The 21,244-nt window shown below is 44.6% G+C and overlaps 1 protein-coding gene across 1 annotated transcript in view; it reads right to left on the reverse strand.

Annotated features, from left to right (window-relative positions):
• The window catches only part of TNR (tenascin R), a 72,063-nt gene extending 59,013 nt beyond the window's left edge, over window positions 1–13,050 (reverse strand). Inside the window, exons 1-3 of the mRNA XM_019530885.1 lie at window positions 12,495–13,050; window positions 6,572–7,048; window positions 1,331–1,594 (exon numbers count right to left, since the gene is read on the reverse strand). Coding sequence (XP_019386430.1) covers window positions 1,331–1,594; window positions 6,572–7,048; window positions 12,495–12,993 — 1,240 coding nt within the window. The 5' untranslated portion in view covers window positions 12,994–13,050. The remainder of the gene's footprint in view (window positions 1–1,330; window positions 1,595–6,571; window positions 7,049–12,494) is intronic.
• Window positions 13,051–21,244: the final 8,194 nt, after the last annotated feature.

Consider the following 21,244-nt stretch of genomic DNA (forward strand, 5'->3'; position numbering starts at 1 on the left):
GTAGTGTCATGTGAATTTTAGTAAGGCAGAGTCTGCAGCCCCAGGACGTCTTTGCTATGGGGCTGCTAAGGACCTCAAGGCTGCATGGTTTCTAGACTCATGGGGCAGCTGGAGTCAAGGACGTTGGATAGGCGACCTTCTATCCAACCTCCTTTCCAGCCCCTGTCTTGGGGCTGGAAACCCTGGAAACGCTTAAGCCCCCACCTTCAAAGCAGTCTCCATGGTGTGAGTGTCCCCACAACTGTGGATCCTGGAAGCCCTGAAGTTTTGGGCCTCATGTGACAGTTTTATAAACTTCCAAAATCTGCTGAAGCCACTGGAAGGACTTGCACTAAATTTAATTGGTTTTGGATCTGATTCTGTACCATGAAAGGTTTTAGAGAAGCATTCAGACTACAATGGTATATCAATAACAGTCTCGTAGTTGGACAAAGCTAATTCAGGAAAAGCCCTATATGTAGCTAAGTTTATTTCAGCGATGTGCTTCTAGCAAGGTAGCATTAATTTACAAGCAACAGAGCTGGTTAGAAAATGCCCACCTTCCTCTACCCCACTCGAAAATGTCAATCCTTGAAGAAAAATCAAAAGCTGAACATTTTTGGCCACACGCTGAAAATTCTACTCGTGGAGTGCTATACTTGTGTCTAATGGGAGTTTGCCATTCAAGTCCCTTGTATTCCCATACTCCTCTATCAGCCAGGGTCTCCCATCAAAATCCCATGATGCACTATAATCCCTGTCCCCAGCATGCATATACTTATGGAGCCAGGAGAACCTCTGGCCATGGTGCTTCATGGGAAATGCAGTCTGGTTGGGGGACCCTGCCACGGAGGTGAATGGCAACTGAGGCACCCATGCCACTACTCCCAGGAGGCAGGGTAGCCATGTTTCTTGTTAAACACATTTAGATTTTTTACCCAATGTACTTTGGTTTTCAAAAGACCTGGAAGCTTTTTAAGCTGCTCAGTTTTTCTTCAAAAAGTTGCTGAAATTTTCTGTGGGAAATGAACAATTCTGGCAAAAAAAAAGGATTTTTTTGGTCAAAAATCCAGTTTTCCATTGACAAACAGTTTTGAAGGAAAATTTTCAATAAACTTTATCAAGTAGTGTTATGTTGTAGCCAACACACCCCAGAAGCAGTGTTAGACTGGAAAGCTTTCTATTAGGGTCAGTGATAGCATAATATACAAACATCTTTACAGTAGAAATAGACTAATTTTAGGGCTGCTGTGTCTAGTACGAGTCTAGGAGATGCCTCTTCTTCCTAATCAAAAGAGTCTTCTCCGGTTATGTGGGGATGGAACCACACCACAGCGGAAGCAATACTTACGAGTAGTCACCTTGACAGTGACAGGGACACTAAAGATGCCACTGATGACAGCATAGATACTGATATTGTATGTGAAGCCTGGTTCCAGCTCCTTGATGGTGATAGCACTCCAGTCTCCAGGCACTCGTTGCTGTAGCTGAATGCCCCCTGGTACTGCTGGCTGATACGAGATCACATATTCTGTCACAGCCATTGGACCACCCCATTCCAGGTCAATGGACCGGTCACTGATTCCAGCCACTCTCAGGTCCTCAGGTGGAGCAACTAAAGGGAAAAGCAGTACACACAGAGAACATCAGAGCACGCATAGCTTATTCACCCTCTAACCTGACCCCTGGAGTGTGGTCAATTTTAGAAAAGGTGTAATGTCTAGAGAATCTGCCTCTGCTCCTGGTAGGGTGTCAAGTTCAAATCCCTAGTGTGGCTAGGGTACTGCATTGAGAGTCAGGAGACCTAGGTTCTCATCCTAGTTCCTTGAGAAAGTCACCTCACCACTTTGACCCTCTGTTTCCCCTCAGCTTCTCTGTCTGCCTTGTTGATTTAATCTGGGGCAGGAACTCTGCATTTATCCAATGTCTAACACAATAGGGACTCAATCTTGCTTGAGGATCCTTAGTTCTTTGAATAATCAGAAACATTAAATGCTCCTAATGGTCCTGCACAAGGTGAACTACCTTCAGTAACCAGAAAAGAAGACCCAGTGGGCACATCTACACAAGACGCTAACTGCGCAGTAGCCTAATAATACTGCACAATAGCACATCACGGCACAAACTGTGCTAATATGCGACTGTGCAGTATTATTAAGCTACTTCACAATAGCGTCACTAAAAAGGTGTGCGCCAGCACTACAATGCAACAACTTTGGTTACTGTGCATTAAATGAGTACTTGATTATGCAATACTAAATTTAATGTGTAGAAACATTAATGAACATGTAGACGTACTCAGTGTATACGTGTGAGAGAGTGTGAGAGATAGAGAGAGTGAGCAAGAGTGAGCAAGCGAAGATGTTATACTCTGTTGTCACAGGGAATAATAGAGAATGCACACACAGTTATTCCAGACTCCTCAGTAACATCAAATGTGAATGAGAGGAAGAAGTGTTATTTCCAGTATCCATTTTTCCAACCAAGCTCTTTTAAATGAACTCTTCCTTAGGGAGCATATTCTTAACTCAGTGCAAGAGCTCTTCAGTACCCAGTGAAGTTGGCTAGCCTCCATCATCCACTAGTTAAATTTTCAAACTAGCCCTTTCCAACTAGCCTTTTTGTGCTTTTCCCCATGCTACCCCTCCTGCTTTCGGGGAGCTCCCCATAAACTGCAACATTGCCTTATCATCCTCCTTCATATCTTCCTTTTCCACAAAAAACTTGACCATGCTCAGGCTGTTGGTGCCCTGGGATGGCTGCCCGCCAATATTATCTCAGTGTTTCCTCTTGCTCCCCAGTTTGCATCCATTTGTGGTCTTTTGTCTACTTGGATTATAACTTCTTTGAAGCAGGGGCCATCTTTTTGTTCTGTGTTTGTACAGTCCATAGCACAGTGAGGTCCTGGTCTATGCATAGGGCTCTTACGCTATAAGGAAAAATAATACAGGGTAATGGAATTAAAGGTGAGGCAATCAGCTGAGGCTATGCTTCTTCAGCTAGGTCTCAGTACTCTGGCAAGATATGATCTGCTATCTGAATGCTGGGCTATGATGAGAGAATTTCTGAAGCAGCATCAGCCCTGGACTACAAGATTCAGATCTGGGTGTGAAATTTCCCAAATGTTTGGAAATGTTCACTTGCAAGGGTTTTGTCTGGGTCCAACTCATGCCATTTTATTCTTATATTGCAAAAGCACCTAGGGGCCCTTGTAAAAGAGAAGTGGCTTTCTGCGTGAGGTGCGTCAAGCCATCAGAGAACAAAGAGCCCACTCTTGCTCCCAAAAGAGTGGGGCGGGGGAGTTGATCTTGCACTAGTTTTGCCTCAGGGAGTGGAAAGAAGGTATGCTTGCTTCTTGATCAGGCTATTTTCTGATGTGTTCATAGCTGGTCAAGTTCTCTTTCAAGTGTGGTTTTAAAATGCCTTCAAAGAAATTAAGAAAAAAAATAGAAATCATGAGGTGTTACATGATTGAGGGAGATGTGGCTCTTTACTTAGCAGTCTATGACAAGTCCTAAATTGTATCCAAGAAAAAACAAAAGAAATAATTAACACCTCTCCCAAGCAACCTGCTGTTATACTGTGTTCCACAGAGAACATCAATACAGGAACTAGGGATGAGGCTTTCCCACCCCCTTTCTGTCCTCACAGCCTAGCCCTACTCTGTCCCAATATAAAGTGGTTTTCTTACTGCTTTGGAAAGCAATAGCACAGCTCCACTATGGGAACTTGGGAGGGGTCCAGGACAGTAGGTTGTGCAGAAGCAAGAGTAAAGGGGAAGAAAGGAATGAATGGAGAGGGTGATGCTAGAGGCTGGGCAGGCAGCAGAGTGGAGTGGTGGAAACTAAAAGAGTGGCTGTTTGTCAAGCCAGGTTGCATTTAGCAGCTGCAGCTGGGTGAAGGTTGTCTTAGGAAGGATCAGCAGTATGTGGCAGCGAGACCCAGCTGTAGGGAAGAGTGAAGAGGTGATGCGCCATGGGAGAGGGGTAGCAGAGCCTGCTGAGGGGCAATGGTTCTATACAACTCCACAGCCCTTTCCTCTTCACTTTCCCTGGTGTATCCTTTGCTTGACCAGCAGAGTCAAATTGTGTGCATGTCAACTGATATGTTGTAACCTAAGATTTAAAGACAAACAAAACTCTTGGGTTGGAAGTGATATCTTTTATTGACCAACTAAATAGTAGAAAAAAAAATTCTTTGCAAGCTTCTGGGTCCAAACATCCTTCTTCAGGCTGAAGGGAATTCAAAGACTGTAAAAAGTCTTCCAGGCAGAAAAGAAACTTCATTTTGCACAGGGGATGGAGGGCTTGGAAGTTTATTTCCCTGAGTACCTCAGTGAAGATATCATATTTTAGCTGTTTGGAAATGTAAACTTCATTGCTAGCCAAAAAAGAGTATTTTTAAAACTCTCTGACTAACACTGGATACATCTAGGGATGAAGTTTGCCTAATTAACATGTCAGAGAGCAACTCTCTCACAAAAGGACTCAATTACCTAGGGGAATAAACTTGCAACCTCCCCATCCCCTGTGGAAAATTAAGTTCCTTTTCTACCTGGGAGACTTTTTACAATCTTTGAACTCTCCTCAGCCTGAAGAAGGGTGTTTGGGCCCAAAAGCCTGCAAAGAAAGAACATTTTTTGCTGCTGTTTATTTGTTCTAATAAAATATATTGCCCTGAACCCAAGATTTTTGTTTGTCAACAGATGGGTATCCTAACTGCAAGCCTCCAAGGATACTCAGTGAGAGGAACATGCCCTTCTTGGCTGGGGTAAATGGCTCTATCTAAATTGTCTATTTTGGGGAGAGGGCAGCTGTGAAAGAGAACAGCACTCAGGCAAATGCACAGAAATTCACAAACGTGTCCCTTGCCAATACCTATGTATACCTTTCCTCAGGGACATGGAGAATTTACAAAGGAAAACACTGCATCTGTTTGGTAGGCCCGTGTGAAACAGCAAGTATTTGCTTCTGATTTGGAGTCAGCCAATTCGGAGGGACAGTGATTCAATTCGCTGATTCGAATCACTGTCCTGATTCAATTCAGCCGAAATGGATCTGAAGATTCGGTGCTGATTCGGCGATTCGGCCACAGACTAAACAGGCAGCTGTCCTCACCACACTGGACACAGCTGCCTCCAGCTGGTAAGCCTGTTGGGGTTGGGGGAGAGGGGAGGGAAGGGGCATGGGGGGGCAGATCAACCCCTCCACAGCCAGGGAGGGATTGGGGCTGGGGCTGCCCAGCTGGGGTAGGGGGGCGTGGGACTCAGGGAGGGGGGCTCCTGCCACTGAGTACCACCATGCGCCACCAGTCTATGGCTGAATCTCTGAATTGGCGCCAAATCTTTTCCAAATCGATTTGGAGGCTTCCAATTCAATTCGCACCATTTAATTGGTCTCCTGATTCGATTTCGATTCGGAGATTTGGCCGCCGAATTGTGCTGAATCTCCTCCATACTGAATCAGCTACTGAAGCTTCACACAGCCCTACTGTTTGGTTTGGACGAAGTGCCCCTCCCCTCATCCCCTGCAGAGAGAGGCCTCGTATGTGTTGTGTGTCTGCCCTTACAAGCCAAACAGGGCTTTTATTCTATTTTTCAACTGGTCTTTTTCAGGATAAACAAGTGGAGAAGCACTTTAGATAATGACCCACATGCCTATCTGTAAAAGGACAGAGCACTTTGTTTCTAGGTAAATAGTAAAAGCCCCCAAAAGAAGAAACATATGCACGTAACCTTATGGGGTGGCCTGTAGTTGCCATAGCAACAGCCATGAGTTTTGCAGTAGCCTTTCCCTGCAAAACATCAGTGTCATAGGGCATCTCCCTTTAATTGATTTAAAAGGGGCAGCTTGGTAGTCACAGGGCAGAGTATTACAGCAAGTATCACTGTCCCTTCCTTGTTGTCAAATCAATTCAGAGTTTATTTGCAAGGTAGGATGACGGAGTCCTGATCTTGCTGCCTGGGATGGGATGGGGAGATCTTGGATGTGTTAGGGACCTGCTATGGCAACAGGGTAGTATTCTTGCCCCCCTACATCCCAAAAGGTAAAAGTCACTTCATAAGCTACAGCATAGTTACATCCCAGTGCAAGGAACTACACCTGACCGCATAGGGGCCAGAGTCTTTTTTTTTGTAGTTCTGCCCTTGTGGCAAAAAATGAACGTGACAAAAGTAGTTTAGGGCTCTGCCTACAATTTTGGGTCCTGCCTGGCCCCAGAGGCAAGTCAGAGCAATTGCAGGTCTATTCTTAACTCACACACTATACTCCATATCTCCTGGTGTCTCATGGGTATCAGAGAACTGCTGCAGGGTGGCATGCTCCTGCCATGCCGACATGGATGGATAACATGCCCCTGATCCACATTCTTAACAAGAGGTGGGGAGCACCCTTGCCACTAGTCCCAGGTAGGGCCATCTCAAGGCCCTAGAATGTCCTGAGTGGCAGTTACTGTCCTTTATATATCTCAGTGGTATAGAGAGGCCTCCAAGCAACTCAGAATCTACCCTGGATTTCCTCACCATGGGTCTGAGTCTGTTCCCATTGTGGTCTATGTTCTGTCTATGAGCATGCACATTTTTAGTCCCTCCTACCTGCTGAGCAATCCTGCCCTTTGTAACCTTCTTCACAAGAGCACATCCCCTCCTGGCAGATGCCACGTCCACTGCAGGCATTCAGGCACCTGAGATGACCACAGTCTTCTCCCACATAGCCCTCCTGGCAGACACAGGTACCATTGACACATCTCCCCTTTCCAGAGCAGTCATTGGGGCATCTCAGTTCGCTACAGTCTTCCCCAGCATAACCTTCCTCACAGACACACTCCCCATCCATGCAAAGCCCTCGGGAACTGCAGTCTGTTGGACAGCGGACCTCTGAGCAGTCGTCCCCACTGTAGTCATTGTCGCAGATGCACTGGCCTTCCACGCACACGCCCCGGTTTGAGCAGCCCATGGGGCAGTGGGGCTCTGAGCAGTTCTTTCCAATCCAGCCTTCATTGCACATGCAGCTGCAAGATTCCAGACTGAAGTTCCCATGACCGCTGCAGTGAGGGATGTAATCCAGCTGCCCTGGAATGACAAAAATCAACCAGTCAGATATCAGTAGGGACTGTACATCAATTATGTAGCTACTCTAGCTGCAACTACTATAGCCAAAATGTAAGGACAGCAAACAATGCTGTAGCTTTCTACAGCATTAGTGAGAGGTGAACAGGAAAGGGTCTTTAATACTTATGGGTAGAAGAGTCTGATTAGACTGCATAATTTGCCAATATACCTCAGTCATGACCTGCTGTGCCCTGGGAGAATTCCAGCTGTGAGCTTGTATCATTTGTGCTGATTTTCCCCAAGCTGTGCACTGGCTTTCCGATAAGCTTGAAAGATTCATTCAGAGCTAGGCGAGGATGCACTGAATGTATATTTTTTTACTTATAATTATTATAAATTGGTTGGAGAATTCAGACCTAAGCCTTGGTTCAGACTGAAAGGGTTCTGGTACAACACATTCCATTGTGCCTGGGCTGAATGTTGGGAACCAGCATTTGTTTCTAGTTGTAGCCGACTGTCCCTGTGGTGATGGGCTTTGATGCTGTGACATAATTGGGGATAGAGCCCTGTGCACTTTTCATACATGGAGGGCTACAAGACAGTGGATGCTAAGGCTCCGCATCTTCACCAGTGCAGAGGTCTGCTATTGCAGCTTCAGTGCAGGACTCAGGCCTGGGGGTTGTGGCATTTTTATCTATAGAAAACTGGCTTTTGGCTCACAACTGACTCTCCAGCCTGCTCAAATCCTTTGTGAGGAAACAGGAGGAAACATCTCTTGTCCTAATAATTTAAAGCAAGGAGGCATCCGTTTGATGTTGCAAAGGAGTTTGGAGAACATTATGCAGAAGGATGATGGGCTAATGAGCAGAAGGGTTAGTGGGATGTTTAATGGTGACATAGCTGTGATGGTGATATAGTTGTGACATAGCTTCTTCAGGCCAATAGTATTTGGATGTAGTGAGCCATCGAGACAAGCTACCCACATTTTGCTGGGCATCAAAATATGAATCTTTGTGCAAAGAGTAGCAATAGTAGGCTGCTATTTCTATGTGGGCCAGCCACTAGAGGATGATGAAACCTACTTTTGCCAGTGGAAACCCACTTTTGGGACTCTCTGTTCACTTCTGGAGGGGAATATATTGTTGGTTACAGACCAATGCTGTGCTTCAATGTGTGAGGCAAGACATTGCCTCACACATTTTGTTTTGTAACACAGGCCAAACATATATTTTCCCTTATTTGCATTCTCAGAGAGAGTTGAACGTTTGAGCTGCCAGAAAATTTTAGTGTGAAGCAGACCCCTGGGATAGAAAATTTCAACACAAGTGGTTAAAGCGTTGCAACGGTGTTAGCAATTGAATCAGGGTCTCATAACAGAAAGTGGTAGTCAACCTTAACTTTAGGTGGTTTGACCAGCTCTAAAATATATCTGGCTGATCAACAATCATATAAGGAAGTTAGTTATAAACTGTAGTATAGTATGCCTAACTGGGATTACATGTAATAAGTATTGCATACACTGTCTGTATCAGATGTGGTGTTAAAAATTGCCTTCCAATTCTGGTTAATTTGCCAAACATGAGAGGGGATGTTTGAAAAGTTGCTAGCACATGGGGGGTCTGTGGGATCTGGCCTCTGCTCTAAGGGACAGATGTTGATCTCATTTGGCTGTTATTAATTCAGAAGGACTGCAGTGCAGTTATTGGAATTACTTCAGATTTCTCTGGTATAGCTGAGATTGGACTGGAGATTTCACTGAGTGATGAATATTAAATAAGATCATTTACCTGTTTTACCAGTGTCCCAAATAGGCCTATTATTATTTTGAGCTGACACCTTTTATATTTTCTTTCTTGTATTTTGTTTACTGGCTTTTAACCCTTGTTATTCAGCACATCAATTTAAGGGCTGAATATTTTACTTTTAATTTTTTACTTAATCCATTTACTAATATATACCATATGTGTGGATGTTAAGGATTTGGGGCTAGATCCTAAACTGGCATGAACTGTCATAGTTCCCTTTGGAATTTCGCTGATTTATGCCCAGTGCTGATCTGCTCCATATGTGTCATATATACCATATGTTCCTTCTTAGTATGATATATATGTGTTTGTGCATTGCTGCCCCTTCATACACATGAGGCTATTTTTCCTCTCACTTACAGTGCCTAGTAATGTAAATTTACCTCTGAATAGATGACATTTACATTGGTGTAATCAGAATAACACTAATATAAAGAAGTAGTAAGTAAATGATGCAACTCCTAACTAAGATAATTCTGCCCAGTTCAATGGAGAATTACTCCAAAACAATCAATGGTAAAACTCTACCTGTGTAGGTTACACTGATTTAGGTTTAGTCTCTCCCTCTCCATTCTGGGTTAGTCATTTGCCAAAGGCGAGTAGCCTATTAGAAGCTTCCTAATCACTTAGTAATGAGGTACAGCAATAATGGCATTATGTGTGACTGATCTCAAATTAAGTGCACATGTTGGTTTCTGATCCTAGGTATATAAAACTGAAGTGATACTGGGGTAAGTTTTCATCCATCTGAGACCTCTGATTTCAGTGGAGTTGCTTCTGATTTACTCTATTGTGTAACTAAGAGCTAGGTTAAGTTCAGCGTAACTTATAAATTACACCAGAGATAAAATCCCAGTTCCTGTTGTCCCCTGTCTACCCTGTCCACTGATAGTTTTCAGCATCTCACAAAGAGCATTAAGCACTATCCCAGGCTTGGATATTTTTCCCTTTGAGGCGTTTTCATAAGACCCATTAGAGGTTTCATTTTCCATGCTTCAGCATTTACAGAGTCCTGGACATGGGCTGTTATAGCTGGTCAAAGAGCAAGATGAAACTCTTTGTTGAAAACATTCCTCTTATGAAACTCCCTCAGATGTAAAGAAAAACATCAATGCATTGGCTCCTTGCTCTATTGAAATTCATTCGATAAACCAACCCTTCCTAACCCATCTCATTATAGCCACACACTATTTCCTTCATTTTGAAGAACAGCCTCACAGAGATGATGAACTGAACTGCGTCTTGAAAGAGTAACCCTAATGGAAGGTTTATAGAAAGCTCCACAAAGCTTGTGCATTATTATTCAGATGAAATACTGTGTTGATAGTTTTGTGCCTTCATTATAAAAGGTTTTGTTTATGCCTTTCATGGCAGCCAAAGTTATCTCCTGATTTCTTTTTTTTTTTTAACTGTGATTTTCATAACCATTCAGCCTTTCTAAGGCAAGGATAGAAAACTCATTTATCACTGATTCCCATGGTGCTATATTCAGCTAAGGTTTACTGAAGCAACCAGCAGATGTATCACTTCTCTCTGTCCCATGGAAAGTTACAGATCAGTCTAAAGGGTTGTTAAGGAGAAGAGGATATATAAGACTGGCTGGTTCATTATTTTGCTGGCACCCTACTATGGTTTTAAACATGGTGTTAGCTGTGGCTGTGAATGATTTACCAGTTAAGGAGCTTCAGCTCCAGTGGTATCAGAAGATGACATTTTTAGTTGGAGTCACTGGGCATATCTACATGTGCATTTAGGTGTGCCTAAATTTAATGAGCATTAGTTTAATGAGCATTAAAGCAACTTAGGCTTGCACCTTAGCGCTGTGTGTGCAGACTGATGTGGGACTAAAGTTAGTCCCAAGTCAGTCCATACACAGCATTAATATACCATTATTAAGAGTGCACACATGTAGACGTGTGTCCTTAACGTGCCTTAAATTGGGCTAAAGTGTAGACATACCCACTGTGGATTAATCCTGCTGCAGGGTTCAGTTCTTGTTTACCTTTATTACTTTAGAAAGCTCTCCCCTCTCTGCTGATATAAGGGAAAAGTGCTGGAATTTATAACAGAAGACAATGGCTAGATTGGTACTTGGACTATGGTCCCAAAGCTGGAATTACGCTTCCCACTTTTTTCACCCACCCTCTGAAATGAGCTAGCCGAGCCATAGAAAACTGGGGCTGGAAGGGACCTTACAAGGTCATCTGTCCAGCCTCCTGCTTAAGGCAAGATCATCCCTGATTACACCATCACAGCCAAGTATCTATTTAATGTGCTTTTGAAAATTTCCAAGGACATAGGTCTTGGGTACAGGATGTAGGGGTTAGATCCACTTTCTCCCTCACTAGGACAGGGCAGGAAAGGTGCAGAGGCTTGGCTCCCTCCTTCCCCACATCTTGGTGGAGCACCTGAACTTGTGTGGGGAAGTGTGTTTCCTTACTGCTGACAAAAGATAACAGCAAAACATTTCTGCCTCTCCAAGAACAAGGAGATAGCATGGGTAGAATTATGACCCAGGTATTTCTCTGCATCACGATGCTGTTGAGTTACTTGAAACTCAGACACCGATCCTATACCTTACAATCAGATCTGGGCTGTAGATTTTCTACTTGCTGCACAGGAAGGTGTTTCTCTAGGTCAGGTACAGTCAATGGAAGAGGTGTGGCAGCCTGGGATTGAAGCAGCAAAAGGACAGAAGGTGAGAGTCATAGTCAGTGTGGAGCAGTACACTGATGGAAGGTTTTAGGCTCAGTGGTGGAGCAGCGAAGGGGAAGGTCAGGGTATAAAGAGCAACAGAATTCAGCTTTTTTCTCACCTCCTCCAGTTCACTGCTGAGTGTACTGAAGAGTTTTAGGAAAAGCCTTCTTTTTCCCTGGCATATAAATTACTTTCACACTGCACATCCATTGACTATGAAGTTGAAGCACTTCACCACAGATGCCTGTTTTCTGCCCAACTTGTACCTGGCACATAAAGAACACCCAGCATCATTTGCATCTGAATTTGTGAGCTGTCAGTGGACGTGCCACCTGCTTCTTTCTAGCTGAATTTGGCTCAAGGACTGGCTTTTTTCATCTGTTGAGCAGATCTTTTCCTTCAAGTGTAACTGTGACCTTTGATATAATTTACCTGGTTTGGATGACCTAGAACAAGAGGACATAGAGACTGTCTCTTTTCCTACTGCAAGAAGATGCTGCTATCACACTCCTTTATGGGTTTTATGAGGGCAGGGGAGCTTTAAAACCCACCCAGAGCTTCACAGGGACTTTGGTAGCAGAGGGGAGGAGGGAAGGTAGGGAGGGGCTGGGAGAATATGCTGAATCTGCATGCCCTGGCCTTTCCCCTCCCCATTCACCTTCTGGGTCATACAGGCTGCCTTTGGGTTCTTTAGATGTGTAGGGGCTTGTGGTACAGTACATTCATTCCTGATGGACTTTCTGCATGTGAGGACCTGTAATCTGGGTTTTGCCTAACAAATCTGGATCACTGTTGAGGCTGCAGATTAATATTACATCTTTTAGTATATACACTGTGAAAGCACCATAAGCAAATACAGGATTTTTTTCCATTAATAATCTAAACAACATCTCCAATTCTAGTGCATACTCCTTGCTTTCTTGAGCCCTTAGTCCCCAGCAAGAGCTAACAGCATCAGTTACTACCTGTGGCTGCATTTTCTTGGCAGCAATTGGAGTTGCATTGGTCCCGTAGCATGGAAACCTCCCTCTCCAGCATTTCAATTCTGTTCAGCAGGTCCTGCATGAGCTGGGAGGATGTGGAGCACTTGCAGGCCTGCTTGGGGAGGTTTATCCTGTGCGTAAAGGTGACCTGGCTCTCGCTGTCTGAGGTCTGCTCCGTGTATTCCGTCATCCTGTCGTCTTCTGAACTCACCTCCTGGTCAGCTGAGGCCTCGAACAGTGTTGAGCAGAGGCTGTCCAGGGGCACGTTAATGTTGTACACATGGTTGAAGACCATTGGTTTTTCTTTGATTGGTGGGCTGTAGTTGGCAAAGCTGCCTTCCTCATCCACTACCTGCCTCCTTATCCTCTCTGTTGTAACTTCTAGCCGACACTCAAATGGCTTGAGGACTAATCCCAGGAATATCAAATTGAGACTGATAATCATGTTTCTCAGCACTATGTTTTCACTGTCAGTCCCCATTTTCTTCAGAAAGGAAAGAGACTTCTAAACCAGCCTTAGACAACGAAGCTGTGTGAGGACCTGGAGATATAGAACAAGAAGAACATGAATGATACTAGCTTTTAAATAGGACAACCATGCTGAGATCAGAAGAAGGATATTCATTGCATCAAGGCACTAGACTCAGCATACACTTAACTGAGCATATTTCCAGTGATGTGATTACAGAGGATATAATCAGCACAGAATTTGGCCCTTTTTTTGTAAGATGCTGAAGCTAGGATATTGCTTAGGGTCTTTTGATCTATCAGTTATTTTAATACCTGATTGGCTAAGTGATTTTATTTAGCCTATTTTCTTCTCTTGTTCACCTGTTTGTAAGTTATTTTACTCTCACCTGTAAGCCACCCTGAGCCTTTGCTGGGAAAGGTGACATATAAATCAAATAAGTAAAAACCAAAAAACCTGTGTATTTTCAAGGAAAGTTTAAATGTAAACTGTCAGCTCTTTGGATAGTGCTATTCAGTGGCCCACTAGGGATGAAGAAAGATGAACAAATTAAAGGGTAGGGGACTTGCTACATATTCTGCTTCTTTTGTGGCCTATCCTGTTCCAGGGTATGTGGAATCCAAATCACAGTGACTTCGCACCATTTAATTCAGGGGCAAGATGCTCCAATTTAGATTTCAATTACTATGAGATCATAGTGGACAGGTGAAACAGTTACCATGGGGCAGGAGACAACAGAAAATCCCCCTCGGTTTTAACTCTGCATTCATTGTCTGTTTGTCCTTTTATAACTGGGGGCCTTAGGTTGTGACTGAAGGATCAAATTCTGGTTGTGTGAAATGTGAATCAGGGCAGAATTGGTTTTGCTATGCATTTGGCTGGCTCACTGTAGTCCATTTCCCTCCCTTCCCCACTCATCCATGTGGTCACCAAATTGTTTCATTAAGGGACTAGTCCAGTGGTTCTCAACCTTTTTAGGCACCTCTGACATACTCAAGACATCCCTCAGAAGATGCCAGCTGTCTTCACTTTCTTTATTGCAGTTCTTCTGTTGAAAAGAATTCGGAAAGACCTTTCCTTCCTTTTTTGTGTCCTTCTGACAAAGTGTTTAGCTGAATTCGCAGATTCATTGGAATCCGACAGGCTGTGCTGCAGGTGCTTCTGTTATGGCCTCACATTTGCCACCATGGGGCTATCAACTGTGTGCCTTAGCACCCGCACCGCCCCAGTCCTCTCTGACAGACCACAACTATGGCTTTCAGTTCGAAGTCTCTGGGCTTATCTTGTGAATCATGTTTGCACACCTAACAGTGCTAACATTGTGTGGCACCTTGGGCATCCTTGAAAGGATCTCAAGGCACCCCTGAAGGATCTCAAGGCACCCCGACAGACAGAGACACTACTTGCAGAGTAAGCGTATTTCATCTGCTTTTGTCAGGTGATCAGTGCTTCACTTCATGAGCTAATATAAATCCCAGGATGAAACCCTGGCCTTCTGGAGTCCATGGGATCTTTGCTGTTAACCTCAGTGGGGCCAGAGCCCAAATGTTTAAGAGGGAATATACAAGTTTTGCATCTTTGTTGGTTCAGTTTTAGTGAAAGGGTTCATTTGGTAGCAGCTTACTCATACGTTTGGGGCATAAAGTCCCATAACGGGATCTATTGTGGACTTAGTAACAAAATGAAATTCAGGAAGAGAAAAAGGGTAAAAGCAGTAGAATAACTAGGGTAGCACAAGCAGGGCATCAGCCCTGGGTGTCAACTGTTAGGGAGTGCCAGGAATCTCCCTGGCTGGGAGTCTTTGCTCTGGCAGAGAAAGCCCTACACAGTTCCTGTGCAGCCAGACAAGCTGGGTAGTTCAGTGCTGCACCAGTGTATCTGGGAGGCAAACTGAATGATACTTCACCCCACCCAGGGGAGCCTTTGCCAGAGTAGGCACAGCCCTGTTCCCAACGTGTGAGTATACGGGGGAGGGGTTAGTGAATGAGGCACTAGGATCTGCTCCTACGAAGCCTGTCCATGGGGCTGATGCCAGAGCTAACGCTGCCCATGCTAAGCAACAAGCCCAGGTAGGTAAAACTTCCCTTCCCTGCCACTCCCAGGCCACTTCCTCCCCTCCCAGCCCCACCCCTCAGTCTACCATGGTTGGCATGCCCTCATGCCTCCTACTCCTCCACTTGAGGCCCACAGTGAGCTTGTGGGCCTCTGGTTAAAATGCTTGGGTGATCACTGGTAATCACACTACCAATACAAGATCTCAGATGGCATTTTATGCCCCAGAAACTTAGCACTGGACTGCCAAGTTTAATTCAGTGGCTGTAGCAACAGGAGCTTTAGCCTTTAGCCTTAAGCACTATTACAATGATACTGAATGGTATTAAACTTGTTTAGGTTTATGTTCTGACCACACAAATACCTCTTGTTAAAGTCATTTCACCCCCCACCTGCAGCCTGGATTATGGGGTAGAGCATCTGTATTTGGAACAAGACAACTTTTCATCTTCTTATTGATTTGGAGCCTCCAGGGGGTGATCTAGACTTGAAGGGCCACATTTATACCAGGTGTAAAATCCCCAGTGTCACTGGAAGTTACCCAAGGGATGGATTTGGCTGCTGGGCTCTTGCTGAGGCTGCTGCATGTTGACCAATAGTTAACTCCGATTGTTCTGCTTTGAAGAATTTCAAAGAGGATAAAGCAGAGAGGATAAAGTCAGTGGACAGGCAGAACTGTGACTGGGAGCCAAAGGACCCTCATTACTCCTCGTGCAGTGGAGGAATTGAATGGCACATCAGTTGCCAATCTGTTTGGCTTGCATTTTGTTCTTGTTGGGTCATTAGTTTCTGGTTTATGTTGTATAATTGGAGTGCAGTTTGGAGAAAGGGTAGGCTAGCAGTTAAAGCCACAGCTAGTGCAGTCTGTTTTCAGTTCTATGTAACTTCCCTGTGCCTCAGTTTGCTTGCTTGTAAAATGGGAAAGATCAGAAGGATTGACTGGAAACATTTCGTTTGAGTTCCCAAATCTTTTTCCAGGGAGCTCTAATCACAGGGTTTATTGTTATCGACCTAACCTCACAGGCAATTTCTAAGCCTTGAATTAATTAAAGCTGGTAAAATGCTTTGTGATCCTTGGTTTAAAGGGTGCAATAGAAATGCAAAGTAGTATTATATTTTTAGCATTGTCTCCTGCAGTAATTACAATGAATAGCAACTGAAGACAGTGGAATTATGGGGATCAAATAGAGCTCAGTACTTCTCAGGATTGTGGTCCAGTAATTCTATATTAAAAGGATAATATTTTGCACTATGCTGAAGTGATTTAGCTGTCTCAGTCCCACTGAAAATTAATGGGACTTAAATACCTAAGTCATTTAGGCACTTTTGAAAATGTTTCACCTCAAATCCCCAGTCTGCTCTTTTTTTCCTGCCCTCCACCATCAAGGCATGAAAAACACAAGCTACATAATTAGAATACACCATTACATGTGCCCTAAAGCATCATAAAATACACAATGCAAAAAGCAAACCATTAAAAATCTCAGAGTAGCAACATCAAGAAAGAAAAATATTTTAAGGGCAACCACACATATCCACCCGAGAGCCAGGAGATAGTCCTTTGAGTATGCAAGTTTAATTCATTAATGACTTAATAAAAGCATATTTTTGTGCTTAGCCTTCAAAGAGGGGCTGGAGGAATCACAGGAATTCAGGATTATAATTAATGCCAGCAAAAAACGGCAGAGGGTAAAATATCATATTAAATCAATTTCTACTAGGATGAGTGAGACTCTCTAGGGTGGGGAGGTGACCCCACATTCGCTTACTAACTGTGATGCCTGCTGAAGGCTCTGGTGCTGGCCACTACCCGCAGTAGGGCCTTGGAGCAGGTAGGCTGTGGGTCTGATTCTATTTGGTTAATTCTGTGTTCTTTGTGCAGCCCTTTCCATTTGAGTATTTCAAAGCATTTTGCCAGTGTTAATGATTTATTCCATGAATCTTGCTTTCCCTTGAGGTAGATATTTTACCCCTTTTAAAAGGAGGGAACTGTGGCACAGAGTAGTGAAGGACAAACATTTCCAACATGGTTGACTACCCTTAGGCTCCTAAATCTCCATGCAGATGTCAAATCTGGATTTGGGAGCTTAGGGTTAGGTATTAGTTTGAAAGATGTTGGCCCCAGGGAGTTACCTACAGGCCAGAGAATGTGTTTGTAGCAGAAGCAGAAATAGATCCTAGAGCCTAGTTTCCCTCACAGGGAAACTCATAGGGCCTTGTTACACATTAAGTTTAGGCAGCTCCTGGAGCTCTTAACCCCTGGATTGTCCATACTTTAACACCTGAAACTACTTTTAAGCACACTTTAGGCAGCTTAAAGTTACTCCATTCCAGGGCAGGTTTATGTCTGATTTGTGTTACCAAGCAAATTATAAAAGGCTTTGTTAATGTGTGGCCACTCCCCACAGATGAACCGCCCAAATTGCAGCTCTCCAGCATCCCAGGATGTAGTGCCCTCTTCCCAACCCTTCTGCTCTGTGTGGACAAACTTTCAGCCCCTTTGGTACTGAATCAACTCCCCCTCCAACATCCAGGAGTGCAGTCTTGTAAAAAGAGCCTGCAGAGCACATGCCAGCTAGCCAGGTTGCAGGGCATGGATGGGTCCAGGAATGGGGTCTAGGTGAGGTGGCAAGGGAACAAGGTAGGCAGCTGGATTAGGTCCCCATGAACTGGGGCTTCCTTCCCAGGCAGGGGCAGAGTAGCTCCCCCAAAAGTGTTTTCCCTTACCACTCCCACCTCCCAGCCACCTCAGGAAACACGACCAGCACCCTGCACACTCCAATCCCAAATCCTAATTTATTAATACACGAGACCTCCTTTAATTTACTCCTCCTTATTTCTTTTTAAATTAGTATTTTTTTTACTTCTTTTTATTTTACCTTTCAGTGGGCATGTCTACATGTTCATTAATGTGCTATAATTACAGCACATTAAGTTTAGTACCTGTAATAACAGGTACTAACTTAATGCGCTTTAATTGGACCTGTTGCACATTAGCGTAGATGAACACTTTCTGTGTGATGCGCAGTACCCATTGGACTAATCTACTGCACATTAGTGCATTAGCACAGTTTTTGCCAGTTGTGCTAATGCGCAGTAGAATTAGTCCAATGGGCATTAAGTGTCTCATGTAGACATGCCCACTGGCTGAATTCCTTTGTTTCACCACCCTTCCCCCACCACCATTGCCTTTTCACCTCCCATTTCATTACCCACCCCCATCCCATTAACTCTCTGCCTCCCAGCTTCATGGTCCTGCCCTCCCCAACCCATCTCTTGTGCACCCCCACTAGAGCAGAAATAGAAGCTTGTCCTGACTTACCAGCCCCGGAGTGGCAACTCACAGCTGTAGCTACTAGTCATGCCCTGCTTACCAGCCCTCCAGCAGCAGATCACAGCAGTGAAGGTAGGAGACAGTCAGAGAAGGTTTTTACCGTCAACATGTGAGTACTTCAAACTCAAGCTAGCACTAACTGATCAATAGGCCCGTGCAAAGCGGCTAGTATTCGCTTCAGGTTCAGATTTGGCCAATTCGGGGACAGCGATTTGATTTGGTGATTCGAATCACTGTCCTGATTTGATTCGGCCGAATCTGATGTGGAGATTTGGGTGCTGCTGAATCTCCAAATCAGCCAGGCTCATCCTCTGCCCCTCTCCCAGCTCGGCAATGGCTGCCCCAACTCCTGGCACTTGTTAAAAAAAAAGCTCTGGCTCACCAGGTGCTGCTGGGCAGGGGGCTATCCCTGCTGCCCCCCCAATGCCCCATGCTGCGTGGGGGGCTCTGCATGTGTGTGTGTGCACATGTCCCTGCAGTGAGGGAGGGGGAGAGAGAGAGAAAGAGCAATGAGGGAGGGAGAGACTGTGTGTGTGTGTGTATGTGTATGTGTATGTGTGTGTGTGTGTGTGAGGCATAGACTCTGTGTGTGTGTATGTGGGAAGGAGAGACTCTGTGTGTGTGTGTGTGTGTGTGTGTGTGTTCATAGTGTGAGTCCCACATGCATACCCTACCATACACATACACATGCATACCCTACCATACCATACACATGCATCCATCCCCTCCTTACACTGCCATAAATGCAGACCCCCACAGCCACACTCCCTCACACACCCCAGCCATCCTCCCCCTACACAGTTCCCCACAAACCCCATATCTACCCACACCCCACATATCCACACATACATACCCACATGCTCCCTCACCCCACACTCACACCCCCATACCCAAACCCTCCCCCACACCCCATATACCCACACACTAACAGCCCCCCAAAAACCTATCCCCATGCCTCCCCCCCAATATACAAGAGTAAAACTTCATTTTAAGCAATCACCTCTGTGTACACTACACAAACACATGTAAATCAGGACAAAAATATTTTTTGAAATCAAAGTAATGAAAGTTGTAGATGTTTGCTTTTTAGAATATAATTTGGTATTTTTCTGGTTCTGAGACAGCAAAACCCTGTGCTGAAAGGAGTATTTCCTGGGGCAAGGGGAGTGACTTGTGGTAGAAAAGGTTTGGGTTAGGGGGCAGGACTTTCAGTCACAAGATGGCAACGAGGAGATGGATCACCTATCAAGGGGCAGGGCTACCCATGCAGCCCTTGAAAACTTGCCAAAACTCAGTAAGCAACCCTCTGCCAGAGATAATTGCCTGTCCCTGACATATACTGACTTGCTTCCCTTTTAAATTAGAGAAGGGCTCATTTTGATCTCAGTACTGAACATCCTACAACTCAGGCACGGTTGATACAGGTTTGTTGTTTGCCCTATTCAAATCTGGAGATGCTAGCTAAGTTATGATTTGCATCTGGCTGTTGTGCTCTCATATGCCCTGGCACTCCAGGGAACTTAGGTTCAGCTTTTTGATTTGTGCCCATTTCTAGCATTAACCAAATTTTGCATAGCATTTTAAGGAACAAATGTTTTTGACCTTCTGTGCTCTTTTGTGTTGATTTATGCCTAAAGGAAGAGGGTTGAATTCCTTTATTTAGCTTAGTTCTGAGGTTGGTTTATCTCTGAAGTTCAGTGTAAACCACAGGTGATGCCCAGCCATGTGGATAAGGACAGAACAAAGGACCAAATGTGAGAAAAAAATATGGTTTAGCACCACTTTGCCCTTTACCACCATACAGTATAGACTTTCCTCCATCCCTTTGAAGAAGGTCTTGTGAATGCTGACATTCCTTATTGCTGCAGATGATGAATTTTTGTCTGTGGGGGCTGTGAACTGTTACTGAACATTACTGGATGCAGAGGAGCCAAGTACGTGGGGGCTTGAGGGGCCTGCCCCTTGGTAAGAGGGTTGTCACCTGAAATGCATAAAACTTTCCACATGTCCATCATCTTAGCCCCCCTCCTGCCCACCAGCAAAAATAAAAGTTGGTGCCTATAACTAGATGTTACTGGATGATATTGGTGTATGATATTTTCAGGGCTGATACTGCAAGACCAGACCTTCCTCTCCTGTCTACTGGTTTTACGGCAGTCTAATTTAAGTGGATTCTTTCCTGGATTGTACCTTGTGCAGTCATGTATATCATTCATAGCATCTGAGGCCCCCTTGGTACTCACCTTGCCCAGGTATAAATGACTATGCAGAGTGGATGATGAGGGGAAAGCAGGCCCATTGACTTTCAGTTGTTATTCCTCACACACATTGGTGTGAGAACACTATGGGATCTTTTGGGTTTTGTTTTAACATTCACAAATCAGCAGAGCAATACCAAGTACATATGGCATTGTAGGGTAGTGAAAAGGGAAAGCCCACACTCCTCAGCTAGTCATCCTGGCTAGGGAAACATTAAAATGAAGCCTTACCTGAGGAGGCAGTTTTCAAGTGCCTGTACAGGAGCACGGAGGCCATTACTGCGCTCCAGCATCCTCCTGCATCTCATGTATTAATATCCTACGCTTCAAAATGGTGGGGGCGCTTGAACTAAAGATCATTTGATAGGCTTTAGTTCAAGCCGCCCTGCCACCATTTTGAAGTGTGGGGATGTTGATACACGAGATGCTGTGGAGCTTTAATTAGAGTGGTTCTTGGAGCCACTTTAATTAAAGTGCCATCTCCCCACCCCCGGAGCACATGCAAAAGTGCCCATTTCAAGCCCAGATGAGGCTCAATCTAGAATTTGGTGTGAAGAATCAAAACTGAATCAGAGTGAAAGTTCAGCCCCAACCTCAGGGACAGTTCCCATCCAAGTAT

The sequence above is a fragment of the Crocodylus porosus genome, unplaced genomic scaffold, assembly GCF_001723895.1.
Source record: "Crocodylus porosus isolate Cpor-Errol unplaced genomic scaffold, CroPor_comp1, whole genome shotgun sequence".
Classification (NCBI taxonomy): domain Eukaryota; kingdom Metazoa; phylum Chordata; order Crocodylia; family Crocodylidae; genus Crocodylus; species Crocodylus porosus.